Raw genomic sequence first — 26,445 nt, 5'->3', positions numbered from 1 at the left:
TATGGAGGCCGAGATGGGCCCAATCGTTTTTACGGCTGTCAGTGCTGAGGGCGACTCGGGTCGAGCCGAGCGCTTCCGGAAATTGCCGAGCTGTGACGCCGAGCAGCAGCCGTAGCGACGCTTGTTGGGAGTTTAGACAAGCGGAGGGGAGCAAAATGGCGGACGAGGATATTACGCTTGATGGAAAACCTCTACAATCGCTCCGAGTTGCGGATTTGAAAGCCGCCCTGGAGCAAAGAAACCTCCCGAAGAGCGGGCAGAAGAACACGCTCATCAAACGACTGAAGGGGGTAAGTTTTCTCCCCCGCTGCGGTCGCTGAATGTCGAGTCTGGCTAAGTTCGGTTTGGGGGGGTTAACGTTAGAGGCCGTAAGCGGTGTGTACGAGCTCCGGAGCGGGAATGCATAAATCGTAATTACGCGCAAACAACAGTTCGTAGTGTCGCTTCGGCTTTAGCGACGCCTCCGCGGAGCTATCTCACGGGGCGGCTCGGCGTTTTAACGGTGGCTACTCGGCGGCGCGCCGCGTTGCACACAGTTGAAGTGTGCACCTGTCAACCGGAGGCCTTAAGCCGAGAGTCCGCGAGCCAGCAGCCGCACATAGTGTACAGTACACCGCCGTGCCCGCGCGCCGCGCACCCCTGCACCCGCTCGCCCCTGAGAGCTGAGCGGGGTCCCGGGGGCGCGCCTCACAATGTAAACACAATCCCTCCCGTCGCCATCCATTAAACTACGCAGTTATTTATGTTCTTTTAGTTTCCAACTAGTTTTACGTAACGGCGTCGTTGTTGTTGCAGCGAGCGTGTAGCTTTCAAACAGACGGAAACATGACTGACGTCCGGACTCCATCCCAAACACATGCGCGGAAGTAGACTGTTTTTTTGAAAATCAGTCTTGTGCTTTTTATTACCGAGGAGTAAAACTATCCCAGTAAATACTACTGGAAAATTTCACACATAGTGCAGAATAATATACCGATTATATTAGTACTTTAGACCAGGGGTGTCAAACATTACGCACGTGGACAAAAAAATGGCCAAACTACAGTGAAATGTCCCCCCAAAAAACTTCTAACCTCCTATAACTGTTGCATTATGCATGTTTTTACAAACTCACCGTGACAGCATGGCTTGGAAGCAAGTGCTAGTTTACTATCTTTCATGACATAATCAATATCTCATTGTTGCGTGAGCTATTTCAAGAATTATTATTTTTTTTTTAAATCAATGTTTTCTTAGACATTTCTACAATTTGCTTGGTGGTTTGACGAGCTGTACTGGCGCCTCTTGCGGGCCAGTTATGGCCACACATCCCTGATGTTTGACACCCCTGCCCTACATAATCCGACTGACTTCCTGTCATTAGAGATGATTCATAACAGCCGTTTCGATGCTTTTGACCCATTACTTTTACAATGAATTCAAGTTTATATAGTAAAATGTACAAAATATAAAAAGCACAGAAAGACTTTTTCTCTTGCCGAAACTCTCTGGCGCCCCCCAGAGGAATGACTCGTTCAAAACCATTAAATATAGAACTATTTGAGATTTTCTGATGTTTTAATTAGATAATCATCTGAAAACTAAACAGATGTTTGCATGCATAATATTTGATGGCATGAATTTCAATGGATTACCTCCCAAGTTGTCACACTCCCGCTCAAAGTGCAAGTGCATCCATGTTCAGAGAATTATTGAATCAGTCCCATTATTCATTGGAAAATAATCACAGAAATCTCAAACCCTCTGGATAAAGTGCTTAAAGAAGATGAATGGGAATGCTGAATTAATTGATATGGATTCGTGAGGATGTGTCATCAAAGTACGTTAAGGATTGTTTAAAGCCTAAATAAATGTTCTGGTTAATATAGAACTATTTTAATCATTCACTTCAGAAATACACATGATTCAGCTTTGAGTCACATGGAAATTGTTCAATTCAATCCTCACAACTAGATACGTTTGTATGCTCTGTAGTCAGATTAATAACTGAAATCTTCAGTATCTGCTGATAGAAATATAAAGAGTTTTACAATAGTGGGAAGGGTTTTTTTTTGGGGGGGGGGGGGGTAGATAATTTCCATTTTGATTTACATGTATTCAAAACAAAGCACACTGAAAATCTCTTTAGTATTGAGGAAAGAAGAACAAAACACTGACCACTAACTTTTTGCGTAATACTGTTTATTGATTCTGATTATTCAGACAGGTATGTTGCTGGCTGTTGCAAAAAAGCAGATTTGATCTATATAATTTCTATTGTTTCCACAGTTGGATTGCAGTGTCTAATACAAATAGACAAACCTTTAATAGAATATCACAAAGATTTAGCAATGCTTTTTAATCCTTCATTTGATCTACAAAATTGTGTGAAGTATATGTGGGATTTTCACGTATTGTAATGAAACTTTTCGATGCAGGAGATCAATTAAAGATGGACGTTTGAAGCACATGAGTAACAGCAAAGCTACAAAACCCCGAACAGAATTAATGAAACAGCTATAATAATAAAAAAAATCTACATATTATTTACATCCTGTTTGCGATCGTAATAATTCAGTGATATTCATTTGCATGGATGTATTGTTATATAATTCCTGTCATTGTCCAGAAGTCATTGTGTATCTAATCCTATCACATTGTGCATCACAACGTTACAACAGTCTGGAGAAACTGACACAAATAAACCCTAGAGGAGCTGATAATATTACATAAACAAGATTATTGTCCATGGCTTTTTTGTAATTTCTCTTTGTTCTATTTCCCCTGCAGGCTCTGATGCTGGAAAACCTGCAGAAGTCTTCCTCATCCCACAGTGGGCTGCAGCCCAACTCTCAGGTGGGAGCTTTTCTGAGTTAGTTAGTAAATCTTTGAACGGCATGATGTGTGATTTTAAAAAGCGTGTCGTCGTGCTCCTCGGTGTCTTAGATTGGGGAAGAGATGTGCCAGAACAGCTTCATCAAACAGTACCTGGCCAAGCAGCAGGAGCTCCTTCGACAGAGGCTGGAGAGAGAGGCGCAGCAAGAAGAGGACGCTGATGGTAGAAAACACAATTACACACACATACGGTGACGAATCAGACTGGAAAAACTGTTTTTAACACAGGAACAATGGCTTTTTATCCTACTGGGAGTGATGAAAACAGATTTCAGTGTTTGTGCTGTTGAAATGATCGTCACACTGAATTGTTCCAAAAGTTGCTCTTATTTCGTGTGTTTGTCTCTGACTGACAGAAAGCCCAGCCGTACCAGACGAGGATGAAGACCATTCGGAGGACAATGACAACTCCTCCTACATCGCTGACAAGGTCAGTAACCTCCACTGACTCAATGTAGAGCTGAGATCAACATAGAAATCATCCAAACAAACAGAAAATGTGGTGCAATGCATCCATCATAATAGCAAAATGACACGTGTTTAGTGTGGCTTTAGATTTCTTTGTGCTTATTAATATTTGGGTTTGTCATGAGATCTGTTCAGTGCATGTACACAGGTTTAGTTTGTGCGCGTGCGTTAGAGAGACACTCATTCAGATTCTGCACATATAAGTCAGTGTACATACCAACCAATCTCATAACACTGACTGCCTTTGAGGCAGAGCTCAGTGATTTTAAACATAACACTCCAGGAACTGGAGAGGTTCTGGAAATGAGAGAGTAAAACCTTGGTTGGATACATTTACATTTACAGGTCCATTTAGACACACAGATCTCAGAACACATACATGGACAATTTCGAATATGCACATAAATATGTTGTGTGCGCCACAACAAATCTCATTAAAACACAGTTCGTTTTGCTTCTATGATAAGACGTTTTTTTCTAGATCTTCCACTCAACACTGACAGATCTAACCTCAGGCTCTGATTACACGACAACCTTTTCAAGTGAAAACGGAAAACTTTTGTTGCGTCGTCAGTGACTGTTTACACGACAACAGTGCCCGGAGCCACTCAAAACACAATTTTTGGAAAATGGCTTCCAAAGTGGGGCTCTTCGAAAATGATCCGTCTCTGTGGAAATGGGAGAATATGAAGCTTTTCTGAAACACTGCTACTGTGCATGCATGGTAAAAAGTTCTGCGTATGCATGAGTAAATGGACAATCTGTAATGTTTCCTCCAGAGTATCGCGACTCCCAGTCCGTATTCACCTGGGACTTGGTAGTTTTATAGTTGACAGTCACCCATAACAGCAATCCAACTTCATTGTCTGTCCGTACGAATCCCTGTGTACTTGCCATTATTAATGCTTATAGGATATTATTCTCGGGCTAACTACAGCATTTCTGCCTTTTCCGTGTAAATGGACATTGTTTTCAAATTGTTGTCGTGTAAACGCCAAACTTTACTGAAACTGAAACACAAAAACGATACGTTTCTACTTCGAATGTCGTCGTGTAAACGGAGTATTATATGGTTTCCTGAGCTCTCCCGGTAGACGGACGGTTAATAAACGTCTCATGAAGTCACATGCTTATAAATGCCACGAACAAAGAAACACTTGTAGTCACCGTCCTTCTCTCTTGTGGCAGCAGCAGCATCGCGCCATGCGGCCCCAGCCCTCACTGTCCAGGCCCGAAGACGGGGCAGGAGAACCAGGTCTGGATCTGACCTCTGGTTCTGCACTCCTCCTCCAGGAGTCCTCCAACGCTTCAGGCACCAGAATGCAGCGTGCTACCTTCCTCCAAGGGCTCAAGGAAGCAACAGCCCCCTCTCCTCCCCGTGCGGTCGCCTCCCTGTCGGTGCGCGTCCTGGGACAGCCTGACAGGCAGGGGCTGCCCCCCACGGTGCCCCGGCCCCAGGAGAAGGAGGGAACAGCTCCGAGCGAGCCGGGGTCGGCCCACCCCGTCCTCCACCTGAGCCGATCTGCCGGGGGCGCGGCCGGAAGTCGAGCCCAGGAAGACAGCGATGAAGCCGATGATGACGAGAGCGACGACGACGAAGACTGGGGACCGGGATCTGGTGGCGTCCGGAGGGGTAACCGAGTTCCTCTCCCGCCCCAGCAAATGCCCCCAAGTGCCCCATCGGCGGCTGCCAGATCCAAACGCAAGCTTCAGCCACCGCAGCACATTCCACCTCCTCAGGTACACCACACGCCCATGCAGCTGCGCCACCCTACGCCGCCCCCGTCTCCACCCCCCAACCTGTTCCCTCTGCCCGACACCCCCAAGCAGAGCCCGCCGGATGACCATGAGGGGGAGCGGCCCAACAGGGCGGCGTCCTTCCCCGCCATGCAGAGGCAGGACTCTGACTCCAGCTCTGGGTCCAGCAGTCCGGAGCCCCCCACCAAGCGCCGGCCGGGACCCCTCTCTCTGCTCGTGCACAAGATGGAGTCAGAGAAGGCTTTCCGCGTGGGGGAGACCACCGCCGCTGCCGGGACGGCAGGAGAGGACGCTCACTCCTCCAGCAACTTTCCACAAGGTCTGAAGACAAAGACGCAAGAGTCCAGAGACACAGAGGAGGAAAAGGAGCGGGAGCGACAGCTGGAGAGAGAGAAGAAACGTCTGGAAGAAGAGAAAGAAAAGGAGAGAAAACAACGGGAAGAGGAGCAGAAACAGCGGCAGAGAGAGGAACAGGAGAAGGAGAGGAAACGACAGGAGGAGGAGAAGGAAAAGGAGAGGAAACGACTGGAAGAGGAGCAGAAGCAACGACAGAGAGAGGAACAGGAGAAGGAGAGGAAACAACAGGAGGAGGCGAAGGAACAGGAGAGAAAACGGCAGGAAGAGATAAAGGAAAAGGAGAGGAAACGACAGGAAGAGGAAAAGGAGAGGAAACGACAGGCAGAGGAGAAGGAGAGGAAACGACAGGCAGAGGAGAAGGAAAAGGAGAGGAAACGTCTGGAGGAGGAGGAGAAGAGAAAGGCGGAGAAAAAACTGAAGGAAGAACAAGAAAAGAAACAGGAGAGATCCAAGATGGAAAAGGTGGTTGTGACACTTTCCCAAGATTCCGACTCCTCCTCAGATTCCGACTCCAAATCAGACTCCTCCTCACGTTCATCACACTCCTCCTCTTCCTCCTCCTCGGGGGGTAAAGGCAAACCTGCTCACCAGCTGAAGGTCAGTGATCAAACATCCATCTTAAAAATCGCTTCATCAAACTTAAGGCCGCAGGGTGCTGGAGCTGATCAGAGCTGACTGAGTGAAAACCAAACCTTGACACTGATCTCGTCCCAAAACAAAACTCACACTAGAAATCAATTCAGCTTCACATCATCCCAGAAAAACACACGATGTAGCAGTTTAAAAACATGATGGTTCTTATATAGTCATGTGACCATGTTTTGATAAGAGCCTGCAAGACATTTCCCTGGGTGTAACCTGCCGCCCTATGTTGGATAAAGCGGTTTGATTAAACCGGATGCATCAATTTCTCTATCCTTCCAGAGTTTGGTGGGAGTTAAACTCAGTTGTGGCATTGTTTGGCCTTTCAGTGTTTGTATTTTGACTCGTCTCACAGAAGGCAGACCAAAGAGAAGAGGCAGAAGACGAGAAGAAGACGAGTAAAGGAGCTGAGAAACGATACCCTCCGAAAAGGTCAGTCTCCGGACAAGCTTAATAAAAGTGTGCTGGAGGTTCATAGTGGAAAAGAAACGCAGTAAAGTGCATGTGAGACTCGAGCGAAGGAAAGTTTTTATTTTCATGCTTCTGACTAGTGGAACCTCGAGGGTCTTTCCAAATTTTGAACGGAACACATAGTGAGAAAACTGCAACAAAACCAAAGTTTTACAACGTTGTCGTGTAAACACTTAATTTCTCAATTGAAGATCAGAAACAAACTAAAGATGGTAAAATAAAATATAAACAATGGTTAGGAAAACATTTGCAGTACTAATTGTTGAGATATGTGTTATTTCTCTAGTATTTATTCTACCAGACTTTCGAATTTGGCAAATCTTTTCCTGGTTGATGCACTTGATTGATGCCTTTATTTTGAAAACATACAAGCACTTTACAGAGAAAACGTTTTTTAAACATTTGTCTAATAAATCTAGTAATTCATAGTACTTCTTGTTTTAAAAAATAGATTGTATTTAAGGACAGTAGTACTCAATACTGTGAAGACAACCCAGACTTTAGAGGATTTTTAACTAAATCTATGTGATTTGGGTCCATTTCACACCACTTTGTTATGGATTTGATCATATTACACATAATATGGTTTAAAACTACACATTTTTAGTGAGTGAAAAGATTTGTGGGTGTAAATTGGAGTGATGACATTCAAATGTCTACTTTCTTTCAGTGTGTATCACTTTTCTTCTTGTCTGTTTAAGATACTTTTAAGATGTGTTAAAGTTACGCACGCAGCATGTTTACTCCCACAGCCTCTAGGAATTGAGAAGTTTCCCTTCTCGTTAGGCCTTAGTGGCAGATTTCAAGCTCGCAGGGTAAAGATGACAAGAATTCCAATGCATAAGGTCACTGCAGTTGAAATGGAGTGTGCTAATGCCCTCCACAGCAAACGGTCTGCTGAATAATTGATGGAGGACGCTGGCACAAGACTGTATTTACAATTCAGCTCACTCGTACCTTTGCAGGTGAAGGTGAACACAGATCATGTTTTAGAGAAATGTCAGAGAATTTCAGATTAAACGACGGGATGAAATCACATGTAGAGGATCTGTTTAGTGTGACGAAGAACCATCTCCCTGAAAACTTCCTGACATACTTTTGTTGGTGATATGTGCTGATTCACTTCACCACAAAATAAGAGATGGAAATGAGTCTAGACATCATGTGAAGACACTGTATTCGAAACGAAAACACGTTGTCAGTCGTCGCCTCTCCAAAGTGTGCCGCATCTGTAATCTCCAATATCTTTGTGCCATTTCCTTGATGGGGGCTTCTTTTCTGTAAGCTCTCAGTGAAGTCTTCATCGGGTACAAATATCTCCTTGGATGTGTGCTAAATATAGTGTAATCCATGTTTCAGGTCGTTCATCACTTCATCTCTTTCTACACGTTATCTCAGTATTTAGTCATTCCGGTACGGTTCTAGGAAACGTGTGTGATTCGCATTTTGTTCCCCTGCTGAACAGGTTATGAAGAATCTCACATTGTTTTTCCAGTAAACTTCTTTCCACATTCTGGGCTGCTGGTTGTTTACTGTGTATCACATATATTGAGTTAGTTTTTTCTCTTGTGTCTCATGTACAAAGTTGAAGTACTATTATTTCACACCAGGCTTTTTTTTTTTTATAAATCAGATACACAATTAGACACTAGAAAAGAACTGTAGATATTTGTATGATACTGTGCAGGTTTAAGAGTGATAAGTGTGTATTTATTTCCTGCTTCTACCCCTAGCATGCTGTATTACCTGTCAGGCGTGTTCTGTATTAGTCACATGACCATGTGACATGTCTATTTTTCTCTTGTGTTTTTGCTATGATTTGTTGTCGCCTCAGTTGTATTTCCAGTCAGCACAGTTGGTTTACACAGATGCCTTTTGTAAAAAAAAAAAAGATAGAAGCAAAATCTATTCATGAGGAAATCTTGTTAGCAACGCCACCTTCCACCGGAAAACTGAATTGCAACCAGAAACAATTAAGTAAGTCGTGAATCCAAAATACACTTTGAGCAAAAGGCTATGACAATAATAATGGCGAGTACTTGGACATTCGTTATGGCCAGATGACCAAGTTGGGTTGCTGGTATGGGTGACTCTTAACTATGAAACTAAAAAGTCCCTGGACAATATGGACTCAGTCCATCACTGAGTCAACAGTATATTAAAGTAATGGTTGTAATGATGAAAGAAGAGTAACAGTGATTGATGTGTAGGATTGCTTAAAAATGAATGGTACACTCAAGTTTTTGTTGAAGGGGCAGAAAAAAATCCTTTTTTCCTCATTGCCGCTTCATAATTGAAAATTGTAATGAAATAGACAATCGGAATCAGTATTTCTTTAGTTGTTTCACGGTGTCACTGGTTGTGGTTGTGGTTATGCGCGTCGTGCTTTTACTGTGGAGGTGTGTGACCGGAAGCATGTCGTCATACATTGCGGGTGTCTTGACTCCGCTGGCTCCAGCCAACATGGCCGTCATGCATGCATTGCATCCCTGAAACCGACGCAGTGTGCGGCTAGTCAGCGTTAGCAACCACCGCGCCTTTAACCCCGCGTTCCCGGTTCGAAGCGACGCCTGAACGGACCCGGCGGAACAGCGTCAATCTCCGACCCCGGCGGTTCCTCCTTTCCGAGGCCGGCCGCACAATGCTGTCCGAAGGCAACAAGAACGGGTAAGAGTGATCCAGAGGGCGACTCAAGGCTTCTCACTTTTAACCCATCCGCGAGCCGGCGGGGGTCCCGCAGCCGGTGTCTGCGTGTCTTTTTGTCCACCGGTGAGCCCGCGGCCCCCCGCTTCCCCAACCGCCGGCCTCCCGCTGCTGTGATTCCCTTGTCATCGGCGCACGTTGGCCTGGTTAGGAGCGCCTTGCATGTTGGCCCATGTGAGGAGGACCGGGGGTGGGGATGTCGGTGAAAGCCTTTTGTTGGCTGAAGGAGCAGGGAAGATTTTTCTTCCAGAGGGGGGAAGGGGAGGGAGGGGGGTCCTCCTTTTCTTTGATCAGTGCCTAAAATAGCTTTGCAACATGAATGAATTAATAATGGCTTCGGATTTCATGGCGTGAGCATTGATTTCTCCTCTTCTGTCTTGGTTGCCTCATTTTCTCCCGACCATCTAGAAGCTGTTTTTTTTTTTTTTTTTTTTTTTTTCTGTTCTGTGCTTCCCCTCCGTAGTCCACACACAACCTGTCCATCCTTTGCAGGCGTTCAACGGTCAGGGGACAGTGTATTTTTGAGTTTGTGTGGCTGAAGCGATTAATGATCTGGCCGTTGTCAAGGGAGATCATTAAAGCGGACATCTGTTAGCTGTACAGTCAGTGTGAATGCTCCCTTATGGTGTGATATAATTCTCCCAGCTGGCACCAGCATTCACACTCCGCTCCCCTGGGAGCTGACTGCATGTCTGCTTTGACTGGTGACAATGTTTTGGTCCGATTTATGTGTCCAGACTGTTAATTTGGGTTTGATCTGAGTCATTTTGATGAGCTGCCATGAATATAAATTCGTCCTGTGAGCTTTGCTTTCGGCTTTTTGTAAAGATTAACCAGAAGAGGTTCCATTTTATGACACATTATACCGACGTTAATCAGTATTTCCTCATACCTCCAAGTTCTCCGAGGCTGTTACCTGAGAAGTAAAAGCCTGGCAACACACAAACGCACAGTTATTCATTCATTTCATTCATTCATTCATTCATTCTGCTCCTGCGGGGTTGTATTTCAAGTTGACATCTGCCTCCTTTTAGAAACCCTGCAGGTGTGTCTCCAGCCTCGGCCACAGACCACACACACAAGATATCCATACCTCGCACGAAGGAGGACAATCTGTGCGCGGTGTGGAGGAAGGAACAATACTGCCCTCTTGCTCACACTCCCACTCGTGATTAATCTAGAGACGGAGGATGAACTGGCTTTCTGGGGTAGATCTGCTGAAGAGGAGGAATTATTCTGACTCTTATTCATTAAAAATTCAGCTACAACGAAACACACAAGTTTATAAATAATGTGAGCCGGGGTCTCGTACTCTTGGCTCGGTGCAAGGACACTTCAATGTACAAGAAATGCAAATTTCTTTATTTATTTGACATAATTTATAGGTACACATATTAAAATATCTGAAGTCTTTCAATTGGGTAATAGTCATTAAAGTGACATATTGACATTCTCTTCTGGCAGCCGTAATGATCGTATTTAATGATATGCAGCATAATAAAACAGTCTGTTTACTTGTGCAGAGGGATTTTTTTTTAAGAATATATTTAAGAAAGGAATCCGCAGCACATCCAGACTTTAAGGTTCCAGGCTTTTCTGCATACACAGGTTGAGATTAGAGGACGAACTATAAAAGCTACCAGCTCTACAGAGATCCTGCAGGAAAGCAGCGATATGTTGAGGTCTAAAGCTGCAGCAGCACAACTAACCTGAGTCAGCTGTAACTCTGAGCTTTTATCAATCAGGATGGTTCAGCCTGATTTCTATGGAAACAAAATTGCATTTTGAATGAAGACTCGAAGCGGAAGCTGTTATTAAGTGCAGGTTAATATCAAAATGTGAGTTGATGTAGTTGTGTATTGCTCCACTGAACTGATTGTATATTTTTTTCTTGCACACTTAACTGTGGTGTAATTGGGTGTAAGGAGGTCGACTGGCTCTTTAGCTCCAATTAGGGTTGGTTTTTAATCATTACATATGTATGTAATGAATAAAACACCAATGAAATGATATTTCTGTGGTCGTCTAGTGACATCTTGTGGTCCCACATGGTACGTACCGGTGTATTTTGATGCATTCGATGTTCCTTAAGTCCTTGACCAAACAATTGAAAGCAGGGCAACTTATAGTCTGGGAAATACAGCAGTGGTAGAAGTAATTCGCAGTTAATTTCAGTTGAACTCACACAGCATTAATGCACAGTAATATAATTGATTGCATTTTAAGTTTTGTACTGATGGCTTAGATCTATCATCACTAGCAGGTAATTAGCCCCTTTTAGACGCCTTGTTTTAACTGGATTAGCGCTGTGACATAGAAAGTGATGAAGGTGGATGAGCGCAGTGATGAGAGAGAAGGATGCTCAAAGACGCGAGTCTCCCACCTACAGGGTGCTGCCTCGGTGCCCGTGTCCTCGCATGCAGGCAGCGGAGGAGGCTTTTGATTATGCCGGTAGGGGAAGTTGAGGGGGTTGCTAAAAATATAATGACGACATCTGCTTGTTTTCTCTCCCTCCGAGTTAGATAACGCCGAGTTAAAGCAACAGGAGCAGAAGCCTTTGAAGACTGAGCTCTGATTCACAGCGATGGTGTTTTCTCTGCTTTTTACTGGCTGACATGCACACGGGTTTTCATAGCGGCCCCCCCTCTGATGGGAGGAAGCCCACACACATGAGTCTTGGAGTGTGAGTGAGTTGGAGTGTCGGTGACCCCGGGTGTCAGTTTGCCTGTGAGTTATTTATAGCAGGAGTGACCCAGATCACTGGCCTCCAGCACCCTTCCTCTGACTCGTTCAGTGTTTTCCTTCACGTTGTGTCCTGTCACACTCAAACTCAAAGCGCTCCAGTCGGGGGCGGAACGTGAGGGCGACACCTGATGACTTTTAACTCCGAGTGCCCATTCCTACAAGACTGAGTAGTGCCGGTTACATGTTGTACCCAGTACTATTAAGACTGTGTTTACACGACGGTGTTTCACATGACAGCGCATCGTGTTTTCGTTTTATAAAAGTTTTGCGTCAACCTGGCAAGGGCAGAAATTATGAAAACCACACACGCATGCGCTCAGAGAACAATGCGCTATAAACCTTAACAATGGCAAGTGCATGAACATTCGTATGGAGGAAGTTGGATTGCTGTTCCAGGAGACTCAACAATAAAACTACCATGTTCCAGGAGAATATGGCGTCCTGACATTCTTAAGGGTCGTCATTGGTGTCATCGTCCATCTGCATGCACATGTGCAGAAGATCTATTTACGATGGCCGTTGTGTGCTTGCACAGTAGCACCGTTTCAGAAAAGTTGCATTTCCACGGAGTTGGAGTGTTTTTAAAAAGATCATCTTCTATCGATTCAACCAGTTAACATTTTGAATGCTATGCTTTTAGCAGCACCTGATGTTTTTGATACGAACATAATTTAACTTGTTCTGGTTAAAAGGAGTTGCCAGGTATTGTCACTGTGACATGGTGCTCTACCGTGGCGTCATTGCAATGGAGTATGTAACCTATTTTCTCCGTCCTGCAGGGAGGTATCGGAGCCCAGCGCAGCCGCCGTGACCGAGGTAGAGCCAGAATCCGAGAGCTCCATGGCCCAGCAGCCCGCCTCCGGGGCTGAGCCGGAGAACAGTGAGGGCCGCCTGGAGGAGGTAAGATCGCTGAGAGGGTGGGGCTGCTCCGGTCTGCTCTGTCTCCCACTAACCTGCATCCTCACCCACACACAAGCATGTGTAACGTAGAGGGGACACTCAAAACCAACACAACTCCACTGAAAGGCCAGTGAAGCCCTGGACACCTGTGCAGGGTTATTCCTCTGATTGTACCTCCATGTACAGTATCTACATCCTGTTTTAAAAAACAAAAGTGGTGATTAGACTGATGTGCACAGGTGACAATGATGGGGCTGAGTTGGATTTGGGTCCTGGGGAATAAGTTAATGAGCTCATCTTCCATTTGCTATAGAAGCTACTAATATTTCCCACGAAGCTGAGTTACATAGATGATCTCTCACACATGTCTGAGTGTTTGTTTTGTGAACGCAGGGAGGCTTACAGCGCATGCATTTTGTATTTATGCTGTCGGTGAGTGTTTATATCGAGAATAGAAGGCAAAACTGTTCAGACTGAGCATAGCGGTTTTTAGGGGGTTTATCTTGCAGCTTCGAACTCTGGCTGATAGAAGTGCATTTTCATCATCGGCACTCTGCACCACAATGAAGAAAAAATATAAAATTAAAGGTTATTATTAAACAGCTCTAATGAACTCCGGTCAAATTAATTGTTTTTGTCTTGATTTTCTAATTAAAATCAATCATGTTATAGGTGACATGAAAGCAGAGAGAGCGCGAATTAAGAAAATGACTCTGTCATACCTCTGACTGCAGAGAAGTGGGTTTTGTTTGGATGTCCGGTGGGAGTGTGCTCCACAGTCCGTCCCTGCCCGTGGTGCTGAGGCAGGCAGGCGGGAGGGAGGGCACGGTGAGGTTGAGGGAGGAGGCGGCGGTGTGGAGGAAGGCTGACAGATACGGAGGGGAAAGGTTGTGGAAGGCCTTCAATGCTAAACAAGGATTTTGTATTCTGACCTGAATTTAACTGGGAGTCGGAGGAGCTGCTGTAAGATATGAGACCAAGATATCACCAAAAAGAACATTATTGTCTTAAGTTGTATAATCTGTTAATTTTCACGTGAAAATGTAAAGGTTTCATTGCGTTTTCAGTGCTCAGATTTTTTCCCTACACGGCCTTCCTGATGCCTTGTTTTCATTTTCTAAACGAACAGTTTTTGCAAACCATGCTGGTTTAGCTTTAACCAAACTCTGTTTAGTCAACAAGTCACACACATCCCTAGTGACAACCGCCTTCAAGGAGTAAATACAGTGAACCAAGGACTGAGCATTTCTGTGCAGGGAAAAGGCTCGGTGTGTAAATCCAGAGAAGAAACACTTTTTACCTCCCCGGGAATCTAGAAACTACTTTGCTCTTATCTATTGGTTGTTAGCAGCAACAGTACCACAACTGGGTGAGAACTCCTAAACAGAATATGAAATAAAACCAAAGATTTTAAGCTGCAAGATACCCCGTCTTTCACTTAAACTTGGAAGTTTCCATAGCAATGATGTGTTAGGGTCTTCAGAGTCATGCTATCACACTGGAGTGTTGCATTTCTTTAAAAACGGCACATCTCCACATACAACCTCAGATTTCTTCCACCTAAGAGAGTTGTTGTCATTATTGACCAAACTATCCAGACTGGATTAACTTCTGAGCTTCTATCCCCTTCAACTGAATCAGTGTGTATTTTTGTGTGTTTTGTGTCTCTCCTGGGTTTGCATGAGTAATGGATCCTGACAGTGTGTGTAGAGATGCATCGGGGCTTGTTTCTGCTGTTCCTTTCACGCTGTTTTCATTCTCGCTGCTCTCTTTGCTTGCTCCTTTCACACACTGTCTCTCTTGATCTCTCTCTCGCTCTCTCTCTCTCTCAGCCTCTTTGTAGCCCTACTTTCCATCTTTTGCCTTTGTATCCCATCATGATCACTTCTCTCTCACTATATATATTTATGGTGTGACTGCTGTTTAAAACCCCATTGATTGCTTTGTTATGAAGGTGCCCATGCCTCTTCCATTGCCCCTATTGGTACCTGCTGCGTACTACTACTACCACCACCACCACCACCACCAACACCTCCTCCACTCCTCCTACTCCTCCTGTCCCGCTATGCCCAAGCGCGTCGCTGGTACCTGAATTAGGCGCAGAGTCTGCGATGGCACTGAGTAAAGCCCCGAGTCTGCAGCGTAGCCCTCCAGTGAGACGCTGAGCCAGCAGGAAGCTGGAGCCTGCATCAGACCGCTGCCGCCGACAGCAGCAGCCATGGTAACTGCAGCAGCACGCAGTTGTCATGGTAACCCAGCCACAAGGGTTAGAAAAAGCCTGCTTGTCGATCTGAACCAGACTGGACGGCACTGCGAGGCGGCAATGAATGAATGAATGAAGGGGATAAGGGGAAGGTGTGCTTCGTCACTTATTGCCTCCTCCCCCCCCTTTCCTCCCTGCTGCCATTTTGAGGATGCACACAGTTTGCATGTGTCATTCTCTGTGGACTCAGGAATAGACTCAAATCCTCACCTCTTCCATCCTGTGTGTAGGCCCTCGTTACCCTCTGCTGGTGGGGTGGAGTAATGACTTTGGACTGAGAACAGCTGCTTTAACCCCCCCACACAGTAATCAGGGCTCTGAAGGATGTGAATGTGATCATGTTTGTGGGCTATTAGAACACAATCAAGTGGAGTAACTGATATCATCTACTTGTCAGTCATTCTTAAAGGACTTGATCGCTGATGGACAGTTTCACAAAGAACTTTTTTTTTTTATGTGGCACACCCTTGGACAGACTAGCCCACTTAAAAAAGAAAGGGAAAAAAAAAACGACTGCAGAGACTTTTTGTGCGTATTTACTGTGTCCTCCTGATAGGAGTCGCCATTTAAAAGACTGATTTCCCTCGATGGCAGAGTGACACAGATGGTGCATGGTAACATTCATCATCCATGCTCGGACAAGAAAGCTGGAAACACCCGACAAGCTGCTGCCTCCGGAGTGTGACTGGGTGTTTCAGAGGGTGACATCCTGCCTCTGCTGACGACCTGGCAGAAGCACCGCTGCTGCGTCGTTGCTGTGATTTGTGTATTTATAGATCCACGTCGTCGCTACACCCACAGCCTGGCCCAAAAGCTTCTCGTCTGACTGCATGTGAGCCCAGAGACACTCCTGGCAGCTTTTCGTCACATCCCTGGAGTGCCATTTCACAAAGTCTGGAATATTTTATTTTTGTACTTTGATCGTTGTTCGGAGACGAATCGGGTCTTCCTGCTGTGAACTGGTGAAACCAACAAAAACTTTCTGGATACAACATGCAGAGACCTCACGACGTGCGTCGGTCTCGTGGACATTTCGGCTGCTTCAACATCATCAAGCTCCAGATATAATCTCATCCAGCGCATCAGATCTTCATGGACTTTAAAACAAAGTAAACACCACCCTCCCCCGCCTCCTGCTTTGACACCCCCCCTCCATCAAAAGACTGAAACAAGACTCTGTGACCAGCAGACAGTCGAGAAACGTCCTCCCCAAAAAAGTCCAGTCCTGTGATCAGTTCCTGCCTGGTGGTTAATCTACACACTCAAATCGAGCCCCGCCCTCACTCCTCTGCCTTCTCTGATTGGATCCTTGTTGCCTAGATACAGTACACACTGTCGTGCGGTTGGGCCGTAGTCGAGCCAGTAAGGAATCAGGTGTCAAATGGTACCAGGAATTAAATGACTTGTCATTGTTCCTGTATTTTAAATTGTTTACATTTTAAAGAAATAACTGTTTCAGATTATTTTTCTTGTACCTTCTGATCTGTTTGAGTAAATAAGGAGTAAATTTTATATAATTTTTGTTATTTAGTGCTAATTTTAATGTGTTTTAGAGATTTCCTTGATAGATAAGCGTGCTCCTGGTAAATCTCAACAAAAGCCGTGGAGCCGAAGTGGTCTGTTGTGAATTAAGCTAATCCTCAAGGATGCTGAGTTAATAATATTTATGACGGATTGACTTTTCAACACGCTGTTGTCCATCTCTGCTCATTGACAATCACCAAGGGTTTAGATAAATGCATCTAATTCTACACAATAGCATATATTGGCTCGTTATATCGTTAACAAAACATCTGATACGCTTAATTCCAAGAAATATTCTCTTGGTTGGAATAACATTTCGTAACATTGTGACATTTCAATCTGTTCTCCACGTCAATCGTGCCTAAAATTGCTTAAAACAGATAAAAAAAAAATCCAAACATTCAAACTATTTGATGGGCAATTATTTTAAAATCAAAGGAAATTATTTAAAAAAAACAGAAAAACTCACTGCTTTTTCGGACTTATTGTTTCAGTTTTACAGAATGTAAAATAAATAACGAATCAGCACAGCTCACTCATCGAAAACCTCTAATGCATAAAGAACAAAAACACATTTAACTGGAAAACTGACGATGATGAAGGGATTATCAATGAAACCACACTTAAGAGATAAATATCCTCTGTGTTGCGTTGATTTGCATCGTGGAGAAATGTTACGTAATGTTTGTGCACATGGAAACGTGTATAGGCCTGTTTTAACACGCAAACCCCAACAAGTCAAATCAGTTTGATTTATAAACCAATTACAACACTTGATATCTCCGAAAGCAATCGTCCCAAAAAAAAACGTAGGTTTAAACCACATAGGTTTATCAGACGGCAAGGTCAAAATGAGTGAGCGCAGTTTTCACAGTTTCACTAGTTTCTCACTGAAATTGACCCGTCTGTGAAGCATTAACGTCCTGCCAACCCTTCAAGGTGACTCGGCGTGAAAACGGCTTCTCTGACTTGCGAAAGGGTCGACGGATACCTCGCCGACCTTCTCTCCTCCATCTCTATGAAAACACACCCACACAGGTCCTAATGCACATCGTGCGCCCGCGTCGTCCTCCAGATAAGTGGCAGCGATTTATTCAGGCGTCTCTGAGCAGAGGTGGACGGCGGAAATGTGTCTGGAGTCTCTGCATCGACCAGAGAACATCCTGTCTTTTAATGTGGTACAATTAGAGCATCCAGGCCTCCCGTTCTCCACCCCTCCTCCACTGTTCCTGTGTTCACCTTCTGTCTGATGTTGCCTGTTTGGGTCTAGATTCTCGGTTCTCATCTCGCCCCGCACCCCTGGGGTTTCTGTATGTTCTCTTTCTGTCTCCCTCTCTTTCCAGAGCACCACTCCTAAGGCTTTTGCCGCTCGCAAGATCTCCCTGACTAGTAAGTACGCCAGCTCCGCCCTTTTTCCTCGACTCCTGGAGAACAAACGCAAGGAGGGAATGTCCTGCTTTTTGAATTAGGAACGCATCAAAAGATCATGTGATTATATAAGAGTCAGAAAAGAACATCAGATGATTATAAAGGAGTTCAAAGCAGAAGTATGTTTTGATCTGCAAAGAGGAATCTCTCAGTAGAATCTTTAAAAAAACATTTTTATTTCATTGCACATTACATTTTTTTTTCTACATTTTTCAAGCAGATCAAAAGCTTGTTCTCGACCTCTGTTCCACCAAACTCTGTGAAGTGAATTACACTGATTATCTCAATCCTGGCACCTGTTAGTGGAATATATCAGGCAGAAAAGTGTGAGGATTTCAGTGAGTTTGACATCAACTGGGTTGCAGCATCCCCCAAAACCCGTCTGTGGTGGTCGGTGTCTATCAAGTGGTGAACTGACCCCCAAGAGGGGGGCCTCAAGCTCAAATGAGCTGCGGCCCACTGTTAACACGGTTTTTCAAACGTGCACATTTCTTTTTTGAAATGCTTTGTTGCCTTTCAAATGCATCATAACATAAAAAATAAAGTCCGTTGAATAATAACAAATGAATAGGTTCTGTCCTAGGGCCAGACATTTGACTGCACTATTAAATAGACGTGTACACATGTTGGACTATGGGGTTGGGTCATTGACTTCACTACACCTGAAGGTTTCTCCTCTAAAACAAAGATGCCAGCAGCTCGAGCTGGAAGTTTTACTACCTTGGAAGCCGTTTTCAGAATAGTTGCGTTTTCAGTGGCTCAGACATCCGGTGTGTAATTTGACCCCCAAAACACAGTAAAACAGAAGTTTTGCATTTTGCCAGACTCATTTATTGTCATTGGAATACTTGTCCAGCAGTAACGGCTTATTGTTATGGTTAGTGCGGCAGTTCAATTAGTCCATGTGGTTAAAGTGACTCCTTACATGTTCGTATCAGGCTCTTTAAGGTGCGTCGTTTAGTGTTTAAGTGGAGCGTTTCAGATGTGTGACTGCATCCGGGGTCAATGATATCAGCTTTTTGGACCAAACATTCCCCGAGTCTTCCCACCCACTAACAGGTGCCACGATAAAGAGGTGGCTTAACGCTGCCTGTCCAGGCTTGTATCAAAATGCACCAGATTGTGGTTTGGTCTTTGTCTTTCTGCCGGGCGAACGCTTCTTAGCTTACATCAGCCAACTGAAGAACACTGCCTCTGCAATTATATGTTGTTTATTGTGATAAATTACCTGCTTTATAGCGACCGTTTCTTCCACTAACTCCGTCAGATTTAGCAGCGAGGTCCTCCCACTGCATCTCTCTCTGCCCATGGTAGTGTTGACAGAATTAAAGGAAAATTATACTCCTGTTATCCCATTCACACCACAGGGCTTTGGCATCAATGCCGTGATTCATTGGCTATATTAAAACAAATCGGCTGATGATGTGCTGCTCTGGCTCTCTGCACCTGGAAATCATCAGCCTGTACTGTTCCCCTGCAATTACAGCGTGTTGCAGCAGAGCGCTCCTTCGTGCTCGTGCACCACCATAATCGTCTTGCGCGGTTTCACATTTTTGTCTCTGGATAAAATGCTTACCATAACGTCTGGGCAAACATTGCTGTTAAGTTTAGCCACAGTAAGAAATCCTCTGTGTATTAAAAAAAAAAGAAAAGAAAAAATGTAGGAACTTGTTTAATCTGTTCTAGACTTTAATAGTTACTTTAAACTCTCGGGAAAGCTGTGTTTGGTTGAAGTGTTTGAGCAGACATGTCTGGGAGAAAATCTTCTTGATAGTGAACTTTTTTTTGTTTGTTAACCCCTTGAGGCAGTAAAACGTCTCCGGCGCCAACAGACGGAGGCGCAGCGGACTCTGACACGAGCACTGCGGCAGGCAGGAAGAGGCGATGGGGCTCCAGTACCGCAGTCACTGCCAAGAAGCCATCCATCAGCATCACCACAGACTCCCTGAAGGTGAAGAGCCACAGTCGAGTGTTACGATCATGAGTTCCACTGCACAGGGAGAACATGCAAACCAGCCTGACATTGTAGCTCTGAGGCGAAGGCGCCAACCGTGACTCTCAAAATGAGTAAAGTAAATTCAATTGTTTCTTTCTCTCGTCTTCCAGTCGTTGATCCCCGACATTAAGGTGAACCAGGATGCCGTGGTGGAGCTGCACCCCGAGGAGCTGCAGTCGTCCGGGGAGGAAGAGGAGAACCTGGACACCAGCCGAGACGACCCAGACAAAGGCCTGAAGATCCGACGCACCGTCACACAGGTTGGTGCTGTGGACCGGGAGGAAGTTAGCCGAGCCGAGTGCAGCTCTCTGGAATGGATTGGTTTGGATTCAGAAATAAGAGGTTTCATGGTTTTAAAAAAAAAAAAAAAAGACGCTACAGAAGAGCAGTACGAGTGTCATCTCTACGATCTATTTATTTTACCAGGTGGGTCGACAGAATCAGCGGGGAGGCTTGAAGAAAAGCACAGAAACAAATAGACACAGATAATAAAACTGTCACACAATCCTAAAGGAAAGAAAGTAGTATTGACAGTGTTTATAGTGACGTATGTTAAGAAACAAATCAATAGAAGCTAAAGTGCAGTGATTATTGGTTGACGGTGTCGGTGGAATAAATGTCGAGAGTTTGAAGGTCTGCCTCAGCAGGAAACTGAAATGAGGAGGTGCAGGCTTCAGGTACAACCAGGCTCATGAATCTACTCGAAGGTAGACTGTGAATTGTGTTGTGAATATTGAGATCTGGAGGCGTTTTCCCAACAAGAGTCTTGTGAATGAAGCAAACGCAGTGAGTTTATCTGTCCAGTTAATCAACAGTGGTGCCTGCTGATGGAGCTCCAGGCAGCCCAGGATCAACATCCATCCTGTGAAGGAGGGTTAATCTGTTCTGTCGATTACGTCGATATAATCTAAGATTGGGTTAGTCGTTGAGTGACGATTTGTTTCATCTCCCAGAGAAATTGGATGAAATGACCCTGGAGATACAAATATCAGTTGTGGATTTGGTGAACCGGTTTGTTTGTTTCAATTCATCAACTTAACTCCAATCATTTCCCCCCAGGTGGTTCCAGGTGACAGTCAGGAAAATGGTCAGACCAATGAAGGAGAGGAGGAAGAGGAAGAACAGGAGGAGGAGGAGGAAGAGGAGATGGAGGCAGAAAAACCTGAGAAAGAAAAGCATCGCAGGACCTCCAGAGACAAGAGGAAGAACAGCGTCTGTGAGGAAGCTCCGGAAACGCAGACGTCCGTCAAAGTGGACGGAGAAGCAAAGAAAAGTAAAAAAAAAAAAAGAAAAGTTTGTGTCGATGATAGTGTGTCCATCCCTCTGCTTTTCATAACGCTGCTCTCTGCCACTCTCAGTTACTCCCAGCGACAGCCTGGTGCGTCGCTCCATCAGCCAGCAGAAATCCGGCGTGTCCGTCACCATCGACGACCCGGTGCGCGCCGCCCGCCAGCCCTCGCCTCCTCGAGGGAAACTCTCAAACATCATCCACGTGACCAACCTGGTGGGTTTGTGTTCTAGAAACGTCTCCTGTATGTTCCTATATTTCCTGCAGAGCCTTCACGCTTCGGCACGGCCGAGGTACACGGTGTTGATGCAGCAGTAACCACATCATCACCGCACCTGTAATTACAGCCACAAGCAATCATCCAGGTGTTTTGGCTCCAGTTGCAACATCACCTCAGGTTGCGAGTGACTAAAACAAACTGTGACAAGACGAGACATTACACTCTTAATGACCGGCATTCGCTGACGTGACGCAAGTCGGGAAGAATCTGCCTGGCCGAAGGTTACATGTGGGTCACGGGGAGTGTAAACAGGATAAGACCATCTTCTGATGTTCAACCAGGAGTTCTAGGACACCATGGGCGCCACAACCATGAATAGTTCCGAGTATAAAAGATGGCTGACTCTTGTCCTCGCTCCTCCCGCAGGTCCGGCCCTTCACTCTGATCCAGCTGAAGGAGCTGCTGAACCGCACCGGCACGGTGGTGGAAGAAGGCTTCTGGATCGACAAGATCAAATCTCACTGCTTCGTCACGGTGAGACTGTTGGAGGGTGAAGTTAGTTTAAGGCTCCAGTTTCAAGTGAAAACGGAAAAACTTCCGTTGCATTTTGGATTTCCGTTTAAATAACCGTGGTGGAACCGGTTACTCACTGAGCAGCACACAGAAAAAAAAGCATTTCTTTGTAGCGTCACTGTGAAATTCTCCAAATTGATCGTCTTATAACCGCCAACAGAAACATTTCTTGACTTATTCTTCCTGTTCTCATCCGTCTCTTCCTGGATTCTCCTTCTTTTCTGTCGCCCCCGTCACCACAGTACGCCACAATAGAAGAAGCAGTCGCCACCAGAACCTCCCTCCACGGGGTCAAGTGGCCTACGAGCAATCCCAAAGTCCTGAACGTGGACTTCAGCGAGCAGGTTGAGGTACTGACCCGCTCCACTGGTGTTCTCCATGTCGGCCTGTTTCCCTTTAATGTTCACTGCTTGTGAAGACGTGAGGAGCGTGGAGACCTCCAGCAGGGTCGGTCTGATTCCTGTTCTGCCTCTCGCCCCCAGCTGGATTTCCACAAAGGCATCCTGAAGCCGGCGATGGAGGAGGAGCTCCCGCCGCCGCCCGGGCCTCCGCCCACCCGGCTGCCGCCTCTGATGCCCGAGCGGGAGCGTGAACGCGAGCGGGACCGAGGAGTGCGCGACCTGTGGGCGGAGCGCGAGAGGGAGATGGAGCGGCGGGAACGGGCGCGGGGCGAGCGGGAGTGGGACCGGGACAAGGTCCGGGAGTTCGCCCGGCCGGGAGACGACGGACGGAGGTCTCGGTCCAGAGACAGAGAGAGGAGGAGGAGAGAGAGAGCCAAGAGCAAAGAGAGGAAGACCGACAAGAAAGGTCGGTCGCTTTTTCCGTCTTCACATGAAAAGATAATCAGGGTCTCATGTTTGAACTGGATGATACTTATTAGGAGTTTCTGGACTCGGGCTGAGTTTCCTTCCGTTTTTTTTTACTTTCCAGCAGAGAAAGGAGACGAACCTCCGGCCAAACTCCTGGACGACTTGTTCCTGAAGACCAAAGCTGCTCCGTGTATCTACTGGCTGCCGCTCACCGAGGAGCAGGTCAGTCGCTCGACACCAACGTGAAATCATAAACGCACCTCAGCGTCCCGCTTCATTCTCCCGTCAGGCTCTTCAGTTCAGTCCTTGATGGTCCCAAATATTTAGCGAACCCCCAGCAGGCCCTGGGGGATTCCAAAGACGGTTGAAGGAGCCTCATAACGCCCTACATGTCAAATCCAGTTTCTTGGTTGTAATCTGGTTCAATTACTTCCTTTTTCTCTGACGATAAACAGTTTTTGGTTTTACACTGAAATACTCAAATTTTCATTCACCAGTATTTCACCACAAAAGATTCGTTCAGCTGGAATTCTTTAACATAGATCCACATTGTCTAGAACTCTCTTGGTACACTCGTTTCCTTTCTGTTCTGCCTCATTTTTATCTTCTGCTGCTTATTAAGCGACACTTTTAATAGTTTAAAAAATAAAATAAATGATACACTTCAAATGTAAATGCTTAAACTTAGTATTTTTGTGTCCTATATGAATTAAATGCTGACTCACCTATTTTTTAAAACATTAAAAATGTTCTTTAAAACTTTTTAAACAGTTTTTCACATTAATATTAATGACTTTCGTGGGAATGTTTTTTCCCATATATGGATTCATGTTACAAACATATGAATTATTTCTTTAAACACATTTTTCAGACAGAATTTAAGTGGGACAAATTGAAATGAATAAAATGTGGAATTGTACGTTTCCTGTTTCTGTCAGTGCAAATCGAAGTGCACACGTGTTGGACCTCTAGCCGTACCGGGACGTGATTTAATGTTTGTGTGTTTTGGTTGGTCTCACTGATCTGTTGTGGCGTCCTGCAGGCGGCGCAGCGGCTGCTGGACCGCACCGAGCGGCAGAAGGAGCGCGAGCGGCGGCGGAAGGAGCAAGAGGAGGAGGACAAGAAGCGTGAGGAGGAGAAGCTTAAGGAGAGGTTAAAGGGGAGGGACAAAGACGGCGGCGTGTCGGTGGGCGGTGGGGGTGGAGGTGGAGGTGGAGGTGCCGCCGGGAGAGGTGGAGGTGGAGGCGGCGGCGGCGACGCAGACAGAGAGCGAGGCCGCGGCCGAGAGCGCGAGGCCGACAAGAAGAGGGACAGCAGCCACCGGTCCAGACGAGCCTCCGCGGGGCCCGGGGCGGGCGGGCGGCGCTCCCGTAGTCGTAGCAACCCCAGAGACAGACGCCGCTGAGGTGCCTGAAGGCAGCTCTCTGGCTCCGCCCCCCTCACTGCGACGCCAGCGTTGTCTTCCACACTTCCTCCTCCGTTCTCTCTCCGTCTTCCACGAACAGCACTGAGCGGTTCGTCCTGCAGGGGGCGGTGTCCACCCCCCTCATCCTCTGGATGGGGGGAGGGGGGGGCGGAGGGGGAGGCGGGGTCCTGGTTTCTGGCTCTCCTCTTCATCTCGTCTCTCTGAGGTTTTTATTTTGGTCCTGCGGGCGCAACAGTTCCTTCCTCCTCCGAACCCTGTAATAAAACCGGTTGAAAATAGATCCCGACCCTCGCCTGTTTTCTAGGATCCGTTTTAATCTCTCACTCTTCAGCACAAAGCTTCAGTTCGCTTTAGTTTTTCTACCACTTAAAGTAGTTTTATGAAGAAACGGTCCTTTTTCTTTTTGTTGTTCCTCCTCTTCCTCATCGGAGGCTTGTTGAAGTTAGAATCCTGCCCCTCGTCTCGACACTGAAAGTTTGACGCGTGACGCGAAAGAGATGATTTCCAATCTGTGTCCAGAGAAGTTTTATTGTGTGACCTGCTGCAGAGGCTGATCTCACTGCACTGGTGGAAAAAATAACAAATAAACAACAAAAAAATAAATCCTCTGATGATCCTTCAAACTTATATTTATGAGCAGGATAAAAAAAAGGAATAGTTTATCTTCTAATAGTCATAGGTCGAAGTTTCATATTTTTAATTCTTGTTTTTAGTTTCGAACTGTGTGATTTTATTTTGTTTTTTTGTTTTTTCTGTTTTGTTTTTCCTCCTTTTACTGCAAGTGCTGAATGTACCGAGAATTTAAATGAATAAATCTAAATTGGTTATCACGTCGGCTGCCCCCGTGTTTGTTTCTGCCACTTTTTATTTCTTTCTTTCTGAATGTGTGCGTGTTCGTGCTGCGTCCTCAGGTTTTGGTTAAATTGAGACGAGAAGATTAATTCTCTGCATTTAGCTCGTCACGGTTATTTAAAACATTAACTACCATATTTACCGGACTATAAGTCCACAACTTCATTAAAATATACAAGAAACAAACGTCTTCTAATCAGTGTATTCTCTAAAATTAGAATTTCATTTGTTAAAGGAAAGTGATTAATCACAAAGGTTTTGTGATGAACTACCGTATTTCCTAAACTAAGTCACTTATAGATTTTTGGCTGCGCGTGACTTACATGTTAAATTATGCAAGGAACAAATGTGTCTAATTGCTGTGTCATGCTTTCCGAAATTAAATCACAAATGTTTTCTGAACTACCGTATTTTCGGGACTATCGGTGACACTTATTTTAGTTGTTGCTTATAGAACTCGCATTAAGAAGCGTATTATAATAAATATACCATGTTGAACCACTAGATGTCACTGTATGACAACCGAATGGTAACCTCCAAACACAAGCTCGCTTCTCTAACTTGTAGCTCATCTTGGTGAACGCACATTCTACTCTCCGTGGTTGAAGTACTTTCTGTGTGGAGCTTGCATGTTCTCCCTGTGTTTCCTCCCACAGTGTAGGAATACGAGGTTGTGTTCAGCTGGTGGTGTTGCCAGTCGGAGCGTCGCTTCAGCTCTGACGACCTGGTGATGGACTTCTGTCCGTGGTGTTGTCTCATGATTACCCGTCTCCTCCCGTTCGCGTGTCTTGGGGCAGGACGGTCAATCCTGATTGGACCACCGCACACAGCCGTCGCGGTGTGTATCGGGTATGTGAAGGTCCAAACACGTGAGAGGAAAGACGTCGGGTTGTTTTTACTTCTTGAATTAACAAACGGGCCCGAGTCTCTTCACTTTGTTCTGACTTATTGAGGCTTTTGTCTTTTCTCCTTTTTCTCTCTCTCGCTCGATTGAGGACAAACTGACTCAGTACATCACCTTGTGGTTCAAAGTGGTATTGCACCACGAGCTGGGATCTGTTAACCTGGTAGCTTCGTTACATTTCACTATATAATTTTTTGTCTTTTTAAAAGCCAAGAAAGTTAACCGATTCAAACAACAAACGTGT

The 26,445-nt window shown here is 45.4% G+C and overlaps 1 protein-coding gene across 2 annotated transcripts; it reads left to right on the top strand.

The window, feature by feature from the left end:
- The first annotated feature begins 122 nt into the window (after positions 1 to 122).
- Positions 123 to 25,283, top strand: acin1b (apoptotic chromatin condensation inducer 1b). 2 transcript variants are annotated; one of them, XM_080486868.1, is made up of 17 exons: positions 123 to 290; positions 2,770 to 2,835; positions 2,926 to 3,037; positions 3,231 to 3,304; positions 4,531 to 6,054; positions 6,455 to 6,531; positions 12,798 to 12,918; positions 18,049 to 18,094; positions 19,939 to 20,084; positions 20,240 to 20,389; positions 21,189 to 21,402; positions 21,488 to 21,633; positions 22,064 to 22,171; positions 22,453 to 22,560; positions 22,693 to 23,017; positions 23,141 to 23,241; positions 24,062 to 25,283. In XM_080486868.1, exons 1-17 carry the CDS (start codon positions 156 to 158, stop codon positions 24,422 to 24,424), a joined length of 3,816 nt encoding a protein of 1,271 aa, XP_080342994.1. In that variant the 5' UTR covers positions 123 to 155; the 3' UTR covers positions 24,425 to 25,283. The 2 variants fall into 2 exon arrangements, with proteins under 2 accessions (XP_080342994.1, XP_080342995.1); XM_080486869.1 differs by having other exon boundaries at positions 135 to 290; positions 4,534 to 6,054.
- The last annotated feature ends 1,162 nt before the right edge of the window (positions 25,284 to 26,445 follow it).

This window comes from Lipophrys pholis, assembly GCF_963383615.2.
Source record: "Lipophrys pholis genome assembly, chromosome: 18".
Taxonomy (NCBI): domain Eukaryota; kingdom Metazoa; phylum Chordata; class Actinopteri; order Blenniiformes; family Blenniidae; genus Lipophrys; species Lipophrys pholis.
Note: the sequence above shows the minus strand (reverse complement) of the source record. Positions and strands in the feature narration are given on the sequence as shown.

What these genes read in the sequence shown, in the direction of transcription:
- acin1b (XM_080486868.1), top strand. Translation starts at nt 156, where the DNA reads ATGGCGGACGAGGATATTACGCTTGATGGAAAACCTCTACAATCGCTC. An exon ending in TCATCAAACGACTGAAGGGG is followed by an intron (nt 291 to 2,769) that starts GTAAGTTTTCTC and finishes TTTCCCCTGCAG; the next exon opens with GCTCTGATGCTGGAAAACCT. An exon ending in TCATCCACGTGACCAACCTG is followed by an intron (nt 21,634 to 22,063) that starts GTGGGTTTGTGT and finishes CTCCTCCCGCAG; the next exon opens with GTCCGGCCCTTCACTCTGAT.